Here is a 12,287-nt window from a genome sequence, read left to right as displayed (position 1 = left end):
AAAATCGAAAGTTCGTTTCCCTCTAAAAAGTTCAATGACTAAATGTGAACAAACTTCCTATTGTATTATGTTTTAGCAAATTATTTATTTTTGTTTAATTGTAGCAATATTTGTTGATGAAGAAATCTATGAAATAAAAAAATAAAATGTAACATCCGGATTTTCAGATATCATAATTTAAGTATTTTTCTTTTGAGTTAAGAAGAGAGACTCGACGTGTTGACGCTTCAACTCGTCGAGTAAGGTCGCGACTGATGACTCGAATTAATGAATGAACTCGACGAGTCGGTGAGGCGACTCGACGAGTCCACGTTGTTGGCAGAAACCCTAAATCTTTGGGCCCGAGCCATATTTAAAGGCACTTATGGCCTTCAATTGCGACTACCTTTCCCATAAGTGAGAACCCTAGCGAGCTTGAGTGTGTAGAGTGAAAGGAAGAGCTATCTTGAGCTTTTTGGTGTGATAGATCTGGACCCTTCTAGGTCCAGAGAGCCGAGAATATGAAGCTTTAGTAGAGTAAACCTTGGGGTTCGAAGTTAGGAAGCATTTATGGGATTTTTATGGTATATATAGTTATTTTCATCTTACACATAGATATGAAATATTTTATATAAATTACGTGCTATGTGTGCATATTATTTGAATACTTGTTATCTATGCTGGATGAACGATTTTATACATGTTTTAAAAGATTTAAACGGTATATTTATTTTATATCTACATATATGTTTCGGATGAAACATGGGTAGATGAAATAGTTGGTGTGTGATGAAATAAAATGATGAGAGATAGGTGATCATAGAAAGGTGATGATAATTAGGTAAATAGATGATGATGAATATGTGATGTAGAATGAAAGGAGATACCATAACCTTAACCGACAATGTGGGGATGTAGTCATCTACCAAAGTATAGATAGCGACCACGGACTATTCTAGACAACCCAGTGGAAACACCAGCAGGCCCATAACCTGTAGGTGATGAATTACGAGTTCAGACGATGTTGTAACTACGTATTCATGCGATGATACTCTAACCCCTTACTATGAATTACGAGTTCAAACGATGTTGTAACTACATATTCATGGGATGTCACAAATTCCGCATGCCAAACTAATGGTCATAATTCACATCAGTGAGAATGGTTCATTTTTTTGTAAAACCAAAATCAGATTGAAAATTTTGATTTTTTATTTTGGAAAATGTCAAATCATTATTTTTTGTTTTTTTTACATATATTTTCAGGGTTCTATTTTTTTTTTTTTTAATTTCATAGATTTCTTCATCAACAAATGTTGCTACAATTTAACAAAAATAAATAACTTGTTAAAACATAATACAAGAGAAAGTTTGTTCACATTTAGTCATTGAACTTTTTAGAGGGAAACGAACTTTCGATTTTGTTCATATTTAGTCACTAAACTTTTTTTTGTTATCTATTTGTCATTGAACTATTGAAACTGATCACATTTTACCCTTATGACCGGCAACAGCCGGTCATAAGGGTAAAATGTGAACAGTTTCAATAGTTCAATGGCAAATAGATAACGAAAAAAAGTTTAGTGACTAAATGTGACAAAAGTCGAAAGTTCGTTACCCTTTCAAGTCATTATCCCAAATTTTTACAGATGGTCTTTATGGTTAAGAAGTTTCCTAACAACCAAATTTATAAAACTTTTTTTTTATTAATGTTTCGTTTCGATAAAAAATATCACGTCAATGATAATTATTTGAGACGACCATTTGAGAGAGACGGTAAGTTGTCCCGCGTGCCTTGCACATCAAATCATTTTTAATATTTCATTTAAGGAATATTTTTGAAATTTTGTCCTTTTAGAAGTTTAAAGAAGTTTCTTAAATTTATATTAATTATCATAAAATAAATAAATGACAAAAAAACTAAAACATAAAAAATATAATATTGACAAAATTGCAAAAATGGTCTTGTGTATATATTTTTTGGGGGTTTTAGTCCAAACCACAATTTTTTTGGATTTGTGGTCCTTTTTAGATAATTTGGTTATGTTTTTGGTCCCTCGGTAAACTGAAATGACTGTAATGCCCTTCTGATATTTTTTTAATGTTTTTTATATTTAATTTAAATGAAAAATGAAATAAATAATTAAATTGGACCCACATTTCTCTCTCTCTCTCTCTCTCTCTCTCTCTCTCTCTCTTTCTCTCTCTCTCTCTCTCTCTCTATATATATATATATATATATATATATATATATATATATATATATATATATATATATATGTATATATATATATATCTTTCTCTCTCTACACAAACACATACACACGATCCCCACCCCCTTTCTTCCCCAGTCAGACCATTCACCTTCATTGCTCCTTGCTTCATCCTACACCTCCGTCTTCTTCTCTCGCACATATGTTTGAGTTAACCCCTAATCTTCACTTCACATCTCATCCACCCCTCTCTGCCCCTCTTTGATCTCTTCCTCCCTCTCAAAACAATAATCTACATATTTGGAAGAATTCTTAGCTCATCATCGCTTTAGGAAGGATTCACATACCCTTTTTGAAATCGATCGAGAAGTTTAAGACATACCAGGAGACGAAATAGATTTCAAATATGTCAAGATTCAACCACTTTGAACCCAGTAAGTCCTAATGGATCAATTAATAAGTGTGTATGTGTGTATATTTCTAGTTATAGCTCTCAAGGATCTGATTTAAGGGTGGTGGTTGGTGGTTCAGGAAAGGGGTGAATGAAGGTGTTCGATTGTGGGTTATTAAGGTGACTTAGTAGGTAAATCTCGCATCTATTTATATATTGGAAAAGGGGGCGCGCAAAGCCCTTATCCTAGGTTTGAAGTGCCTTTTGTGTTTATGACAAGGCTATCTCCAGAGAGTGACATGTTGTGACAACCCAAGTTGTCCCGTTACGTTTCTCCGTTACCGTTAACGAAATTTTCCCCTGTTCAAAAGTTCCGTTAATAAGAAGCCGTCAAATTTAATAAACAATTCAATTGTGTATGTTTACATGTCGTTAAGTCGTGAAAAAGGAAATAAAACATAGGACACACATTTTCATTTATTTGGAAAATGTCAAGTTTTATTATTACGACCACTAAATCGGGTGCGACCAAAAGCCCCGTTTAACGGTAGTATCAGGTAGAATTCCACTATGTCCCGACTCAAAACCCTATATAAGGGTGAGTGAAGTCTATTGGAGACTTTTTACACTCTCTCTCTATACTCTCTCTCTAGACCCGTTTTCGCCCCGAAACCACAACCAAACGCTTCCAAATTGTAAGTCCGCTTACCCTAGCTTATTCTAAACATAGTGATTTATGTTTATAGCCCAAAAATCATCCAAGAAGGCATGGAATAAGGAGTTTACGGCCCAGGAACATTCTAGGGCCGTAAACCCCTAAATTGGTGCCAAACATGCCTCTAAACTTGTCCATAAGCTTGGGAATAATTAGGGGATATAGCCTAGGAGTGTTTAAACATTAAAAGGCATGATTTTAGGACTCAAACAAGAGTTTACGGCCCAAGCACAAGCTTAGGCCGTAAACTCCTCAAAATCATGTCAAAATGTCCCAAATGTGCACCAAACTCATCCTAAGGCTTATTACATAATTTAGGGACTTACCCTCTTGAGTTTAGACACTTGAAACACTCCAAAATGATTTAAAGAAAGGAGTTTACGGCCCAGACAAAGGTCAAGGCCGTAAACACCCTAAATCATGTCCAAAAGTTAGTTTTTGTCCCCCAAATGACCATAGGCTATCTCTATAAAATGTTAGGAAGGATCTAAGGGCTTAAACACAAGGAAAATGAGGGATTTCTTGGAGTTTACGGCCCAAGCATTTATCTAGGCCGTAAACTCCCCAAAACCCACTCAAATGTTGGTTTTAATCACCCAAAATAGCATCAAACTTCATTAGAAATCACTAGGAAGGCATTAGGGGCTTTAAACTTCCCAAAACTGTAAGGATTAGAGTTTACGGCCGTAAACTCCTTTGGGAGTAGTTCCTTGGCTGTAAACTCATAGATCAAGCCCTTAGAAGCCTCAAATCCACTCATGCCTTTTATGAAAAGTCCTTAGAAAAATCCCATGAACAAGCTAGAAGCATCAAACACCCAAGAAATTAACCTTGGGAGTTTACGGCCGTAAACTCCCTTAGGTTGGGCCGTAAACTCCTTGTTTGGTCCATGTTGGTGTTTTAAATCCATTTACACATTTGATATGTGAGTATAGCAAAGTCCCACAACTGATAAGAGACCCTTAGCACCCGTAAACGCTACCCGGGACCCCAAACACTCAACCAAAAGTGTTTTCCACTCCTTTGAGTGTGTATAATTGTTTAATTAGTATATTATATGCTAATTGTATGTGAACATATGTTATCATATGTTAAAATAGGTCCTTGTGTGTGTTCAAGTCCTTGCGTGACCCCGAACGCCCAATCGGCACTTTCGTCGGACCTACTTACACCAGGTGAGTTCATACCCCTGAATGAACCTTTTAAATACTTTTAAATGTTTTATAGGGGGGATACAAGTTAAACATGCCAGTTATCATGTCAATCGCATATGATTGATAACCCGCATGCACAAGATTTTACCACTTTTACACTGTTTTACCGAGTGGGACACTAAAATGACTTTTACCTGTTTCATAACTTTTACTTATACTGATTTATTCAAATTCATCCTAAATTGGTTTATGAAAGATCCTCTAAGGTTTTAAACGTATTTTAGAAAGGAATACAATTTGTGATTTTATCTGTACATAAAGGCTTTTCATTAAAGATTTCCCTTTTTGACGTATACTTTTACTTGTTAAACACTGCTGTATCGCTTATACTTATTTTTATACTCTGACTCGGTAACACTTTCACTTATACCTATAGTCGATTATACATGATGACGCTTATACTTATTCACGCTCTTACTTAGTGATATCGATTCTACTTCACTTATACTTGATATTGACTCTACTTCACTTATACTGGATATCTACTCTACTTCACTTATACTTAATACGCTCTCGCTTCACTTATTGTCGCCTCCACTTCGTGATACGCTTATACTTGTTCGACACTTCTACATCACTTGCGACCGCTCTTACTTCACTCGTCAGACACTCCTACTTCACAAGAATCCCTTATACTTGATACACTTATACTTTACGATTTTGTTATTCCACACTGTATGAATTCACACCATGATGATATGTCTTCAACTATTACACACTTAGTCGTAGTTAGATGTACGTCTGTGCTTATATAGATACATATAAGTAACGATTGAAAGACTTAGGAAGGCTCATCCGCCCTATTTCCTTTTCTTCGTTGAGATGTGGTCTGGTGGGATCGGGTGGCCATCCGAAAGTCGTTTGGTTCATTACTTATTTACTGTGTATATGAGTATGGACATACAGGAAATTCTCCAATCAGTCTGTTAAGAGTCTCTACCTCTAGTCTACACTTACATTAGAAACCCACTCCCTCTTAGTAACACACTATCCTCTATTTGGGATGCATCTTCGGGACGCGGCCTTCTCCGTCGTCTAGTTGGTAACCAGAGTCTCCTGTAGGGAGAGCGGACATTGTGTGTATAGGCCTATACGGGATTGACAACCCCGCACCCTGACTGCTAGCTACAGTCCACGGCCTACCAAGCCAAGGGGTGACAAATATCACATTATATAGATGCTTGTAGGGCGTCTAGAACTCTAGTCAGTATGGTTACGAGTATCCTGGGTTGCCTTATAATACATGGCTTTAAGGTAACGGTATTTCGTCAGCGATTTACACTGTATGCTGATATCACCTTTTTCAGAGTCACACTGTTTTGACCTTGCTAGTTGTATCTTTCACTTGATACTGTCTGGGGTCTGTTATCTCGGTTTGACCTTGCGAGATGTACCTTTCATTTGGTATCGTCTGCGGTCTGTCTTCACTGTTTTGACCTTGCGAGATGTACCATTCATTCGGTATCGTCTGTGGTCTGACTTCACTGTTTTGACCTTGCGAGATGTACCTTTCATTTGGTAACGTCTGCGGTCTGCCTTCATTTTTATGACCTTGCAAGATGTACCTTCCATTTGGTATCGTCTTCGGTCTGCGTTCACTGTTTTAGACCTTACCAGTTGTACCTTTCATTTGGTACCTTCGGGGGTCTGTTTCTCCATTTGTTAGACTGAACCAGGCGTGTCGTTAGTTCGATACTTTCCTGGAGTCTATGACTCTTTTGCCTTAGTCAGCAGTCCTCACTGCTGAGGCATATGTTATTCCCTGATGCCTCTGCTTTCTTTAATAATCAAATTCAGCATTTTGATATTATTAGCAACTAAGGGAAACTTTTCTTACCATATTTCACTGACCAGTCTTGGTAGAAGGCTGCTTTTATTAAAGAAAATATAGGATTTTTTGGAAAGAACACTAATACACTGAAATCACTTAAACTATCACTTTATTAAGTTATTTGAATGAAATGTCACTAAATGCTTATGAACTCACCAGCATTGTAAAAATGCTGATACTCGCTTTTCAAATAACTTGTATTCTCAGGTTAGCATTAGACAGGTACATCCCCGGAGCTGTTGATGAAGATAGCTTTGTACTATGCTGCATTTATCCTATTACTTGTATTACTTTAAAGTGTTGTAATGTAACCATGTAAAACTATTACTATTAATGCAATGTTTTGTTGTACTTTGATTACTATAATGCATGTGTTGTGATACTTGACATGACGTCATCCACCCCAGAACGTTTCCGCCGTTCCGGTTTTGGGGTGTGACACATGTGGTGCAAAATGGGTGGTGCTACCTCGCCTTTAGCAGGTAAATCTCGTAATCTTCTAAAATCATATATTTCGCATACAAGCTCTGTTTTACACGTTCTTTATATCCCTAATTTCATATCAACGAGTACTACAACTTTCATTTATACTTCGTCAACTAATTGACATTTTTTTTCACAGTCTATAAGGAATACACTTTAAAAGACTTTGTGAATTCATATCACCTTCATATAAGTTTCATTCTCGACGTTTATTATATTGATGGATTTGTATTTACGAGGACATCAACTTTAAGTGTAGATTGTTTCGGATAACAAGAAACCTATCTCGATTTCATGTTTTATGACACACATTGTTGTATTGAGTTGAACTCGAAACTCTAAAAAATCATAACATCTTCATGCGAAGTCAAAATTAAGCATTCTTTATACTTATCGATTCGTAATCACGACCACTACAACTTTCTTCAAGATTATTTATCTCAAATAATCTTTTATTTATAAACATTATTTTATTGTTCAACGATAAGTAATAACAAGATTTTCTACAATTATTATATATACTCATAATATTTCCACATAGTGTGTGTGTGTGTGTGTACATATATATATATATATATAGCCCCTAACATGCGCGAAGAAGTAAGAACGATTATCGACATCGAGTATTTTAATTATTCAACTAAATGAATAATCATAACTAAAATCTCTTAATGGTCTAGCCCGAACTTATGGATATTACATATGCAGGTGTGTAGTCTCCCCTCCTGTATATAAGTATGAATACATACATGATGATGATTTTTGTTCAACATTGTATATACGTCGAAACTTTTTTTTTTTTATTTCAAAATTGTTATACTTGTAAAATATATGTATACTACATATTGTGACAAATAATAGATGATGTATATTTTCATAAAGCATATTGTGGTTATTGAATGTATTCATCGCAATAAGCATATGGAATGAAAGAAAAACGAGTATCAAAATAAGAAAATAGATAAATGATTTTTTTGCTATTATTAGATAATTTATATATGATAATGAGTAGTTTATCAAAATAAAAAAGAAATCTTTATTTGTCATAAATGATATTGAACACTTATAATAACTTCAATGGTCAACGGTGTACAAAAAAAGTTTTTTAAATATGAATAAAACAAGTAGATAATTACCCTCATAAGTTATTTTCTCATTTTAATTTCTCTCTCTCTCTCTCTCTCTCTATATATATATATATATATATATATATATATATATATATATATATATATATATATATACAGAGAGAGAGAGTCGAACCAACCCTCCGCAATTTCAGAATCCCCCTGCCGAATGGCCTGTTCTCCCCGGTCGGAATAGGTGGGTTAATTCCTTCCCTTAGAACCGTACTTGAGAGTTTTCTACCTCATACGACTCGACAGTCAACTCTTTTTGTACCCCATTCGAATCTACCATATCTAACTGAATAAGATTTCTCGTAGATCTATTCCATTTTTCGGGTTAACGAAAAGAAGTTGATATATATATATATATATATATATATATATATATATATATATATATATATATATATATATATATATATATATATATATATATATATATATATATATATATATATATATATATATATATAAAAGGTAAATTGTAGAAAAAATAGTCAGTGATTATAGTAATATATATATCAACACTTTTAACACATTCATTGGTCAATCATATAAAAAATTACCTCAATATAAACAAAACAAATATATTATTATCCTCTTAAATCATTTTCATATACTTATACAATAGTCAATAAAAGTTAACACCATATAAAAAAGGTATCATATCCACAACTTTCACCAAACCAAGTGGACGTATATTATACTTTTCCTTTTTATTTATTATTATTTTTAATAATTAAAAGAAGGCCTCAAAGAACATGCGTAGAAGTATATTGATATGGGACCGGAGTTGCACGCTTCTACCAACCGAAATATTGGCATTGCCATAATTATTCAATTGGTTGGTCTTTTCGTCATAGATTATCAACGTTCCTCGAATCTCTCTCCATGTATCTAATACATCAAAATGGATCCATGCAATTCAATCGCAAACGAAGTCAATAATCTGGTTTCACGACATGGGTTTGGTTGAGGTTTTACGAACAATTGATTTCGAACATGAATCCTACCCAACTTATGAAGATTTCATAATTCTTCCTGCATTTGCTATCTTCTTTCCAACTTTTCGATATTTCCTTGACATATATGTTTTTGAGGTAATTTTTACTCATCTTATTCAATCATATATAATTATTTAATCAGATTAGGATTGTATTCATCAAATTTTATGGGGGACGTTAGGATAAACAAGAGTTATGTTTCGTGTTTTGTTGGGAAATATGTTTCACATTTATAATTTTATTCCCAACGTTCAAATGAGAGATTTCCCATATGATAAGCTAATATTTTGGTGTCAAAATACGGCTTTAGTTGCATTTGAAACCATTGAAATTGATTTTGTTTTACACAAAGTTAAAAGTTTTTAAGAATCAAGAAGGATGAAAGATACATTTTATATCTAATTGATGGATGCCTTAGGTCAAGGCTTATTTGGAGAGGAGAAAGGAAATACAAAGGATTATGTATGAGTTGTATTGATGAGAGAATCCCTAGTTTCGAATGGAAGCACAAATGAAGATTATTTGCAAGAATCTTGTTCTATCAAACTGCTAGTTGTTGCTTATGTCAAAGTAAGGTGATTTGAAAAAAAAAAAAAAAAAAAAAAAAAAAAAAAAAAAAAGTAATGTAATTTAGGCATCTTTAAACAGGGTGAGAAATGAGTAGATATTTCATGAAGATTTGGATCCTTTAGATGTGACATTTAGACCTCCATAATTATGGTGACCATGAAGACATGAACATCAACGAAAAATGCAACACAAAACCCCTTTTTTCTATTAGTGATTTCTTAGATACAATGAGGTGATAATGGTTGTCTCAATGAATATAACATCATGGGGATAAGAACATAGAAGATAAAGAGGAGAATGAGAGTCTACCATGGTTAAACAAAACCAAACAAAAAACCCTCAAAATCAACTAACTATTAAATATAAAATATCAAATATATAATCAATCAATTCCAAAAACATGTTCACATTTCATGATTGAGTGACATGTTGCAGGGTATAGGAAGGCAATTAATATTTTCAAAGGAGCATCAGATGCTAGATGTCGATACAGAAGAAAGAAAGAAAAAAATACGAAAATTTAAAGAATCGGCATGGAAATGTGCTTATTATCTTTCGGCTGAAATTATTGCTTTAATTGTAACTCATAACGAGCCTTGGTTCACAAATACTATTAACTTCTGGATAGGTCCTAATAATCAAAGATGGCCCGACCAAAAAGCAAAGTAAGATCATATAACTGTATTGTATCATTGTATGCACTTTAGTTCTTTTCATCATCTCAATTGTTTAATACATATTTTTCAGGTTAAAATTGAAAGGTCTATACATGTACACGGGTGGATTCTACGTGTATTCCATCTTTGCTTTAGTTTTTTGGGAAACGAAAAGGTCCGACTTTGGTGTATCAATGGGGCATCATGTTGCAACTGTCATCCTCATTGTAATGTCTTATATTTGTAGGTATATATGATTTATAAAGGAAATTCATGGACTAATAATTTAATATTCTAATACACGCTTTAATTAAAATATTTGTTTCTTGTAGATTTATGCGAGCTGGTTCTGTGATTTTAGCTCTTCATGATGCAAGCGATGTGTTTCTTGAAGTAGGAAAGATGTCTAAATACAGTGGTGCCGAAGGACTTGCAAGTGTTTCATTTATATTATTTGTGATTTCATGGGTAATCCTTCGGCTTATTTGTTACCCTTTTTGGATTCTACGGAGTACAAGGTTTGAGCATCATGGAAACTATATGCTTTTAAAGTTCATGCATATAATATATTAATATTCCTTATGAATTATGAATTATGATCATATCATCTATCTTTTTGTTCCTTGTTGCAGTTATGAAGTTGTTATGGTGTTGGATAAAGATAAACATGATACATTGATACCAATCTACTACTATATCTTCAACACCCTTCTTTTCTGTTTGCTTGTTCTTCATATCTATTGGTGGGTGCTTATATATCGAATGCTTGTTAAACAAATCCAAAATAGAGGCAAACTTAGTGATGATGTTCGTTCAGGTAAGTAATCAAGTCACTATGATTTAATTATATCTAGTTGACCTTTTGAACATTAATAAATGCAACTTGTGATTGAATTAATGGTCCAAAAATCCACCATAGAGAATATTACACTTTTGTAGACACTCTTATTACTTGTTTCAAACACTGTAAGTTAATTATATATGTTATGGTATCTGTTTTATTTTAAATAGTTTGGTTTTTCCTTTCGCAGATTCTGATAGTGATCATGAACATGAAGATTAATCAATCATTCTTGTAGTAAAAAGGTAATTGGATTCGCCAAGAAATCGATAGAATTATAACATGCTAAAGAGTTATTGGTGGGTGAAAGGATTCCAGCACGAAAATTTTATTCCTTAATCAAGACACGTTGTATATTTGTATGAAATCAATCAAATGTTTGGTATTATATAGGAGTCGATGTATAGAAATTTCAAATGTAATGAAATGTCATCTACAATATGTTCTTAATTTGGTTGCAGAATGATCTTGAGTTAATATTGCAGAACTTATTTACACCTAAATACCTAATTAAGGCCCTGTTTGATATGGCATCTGACTGAGTCAGGTCAGACATTTTTGCTGACTCGGTCAAATCTTGTCATCTGACTCGGAAAGCAATGTCTGACCGAGAAAGAAGTTGGGAGTTGGCTGACTGAGAAAGAAAACAAGGCTTTCCAATAGTACCCTTGGCTTGGATAAAAATTCACAACTAATGAAGGCTGAAAGGTTTTTTGTGTTTTATCTTTAAAATAATATATTTAATGTCTATTATGTGGAGGTTTTTGTATAAATTATTATTATTATTATTATTATTATTATTATTATTATTATTATTATTAATGTCTATTATTATTATTATTATTATTATTATTATTATTATTATTATTATTATTATTATATTGCATAGAAACGTGTATAGCATCAGGGTAAAATGGTCATTTTACACGAGTCAGCACATTCGGTCAGATTTTCAATCAAACAACATGATTTCTTACTCAGTCAGAATTTCTTACTCAGACAGACCTTTCTCAGTCAGCACTTTCTCAGTCAGCAATTATCAAACGGGGCCTAAATCTAACTGAATGATATTTTAATACTCATTTGTACAAGTTATGAATTATAAAATGTTTTTCTATCTAATAACCTTAAATATTGCATGATACTTGTTTGAAGAGACTCCAAGGATGCCCGAAGACGAAGGAGATATCCAAGCCTTGAGTATCATTTAAGCTTGGAAACATTATGATTATGTTTTAAATGGTCTTGTTGATTCACTTTATA

At 33.4% G+C, this 12,287-nt stretch overlaps 1 protein-coding gene across 2 annotated transcripts; it reads left to right on the top strand.

Annotated features, from left to right (window-relative positions):
• The first annotated feature begins 8,748 nt into the window (after positions 1-8,748).
• LOC145038363 (ceramide synthase 1 LOH3-like) lies at positions 8,749-11,474 on the top strand. Of its 2 annotated transcripts, none has more exons than XM_078986750.1 (6): positions 8,749-9,053; positions 9,963-10,192; positions 10,275-10,430; positions 10,516-10,701; positions 10,816-11,000; positions 11,215-11,474. In XM_078986750.1, the coding sequence occupies exons 1-6, from the start codon at positions 8,916-8,918 to the stop codon at positions 11,244-11,246; spliced, it is 927 nt and encodes a 308-aa protein (XP_078842876.1). In that variant the 5' UTR covers positions 8,749-8,915; the 3' UTR covers positions 11,247-11,474. The 2 variants fall into 2 exon arrangements, with proteins under 2 accessions (XP_078842876.1, XP_078842877.1); XM_078986751.1 differs by lacking the exon at positions 8,749-9,053 and adding an exon at positions 9,097-9,527.
• The last annotated feature ends 813 nt before the right edge of the window (positions 11,475-12,287 follow it).

Source organism: Lactuca saligna, chromosome 4 (assembly GCF_052625555.1).
Source record: "Lactuca saligna cultivar CGN05327 chromosome 4, ASM5262555v1, whole genome shotgun sequence".
Classification (NCBI taxonomy): domain Eukaryota; kingdom Viridiplantae; phylum Streptophyta; class Magnoliopsida; order Asterales; family Asteraceae; genus Lactuca; species Lactuca saligna.
Note: the sequence above shows the minus strand (reverse complement) of the source record. Positions and strands in the feature narration are given on the sequence as shown.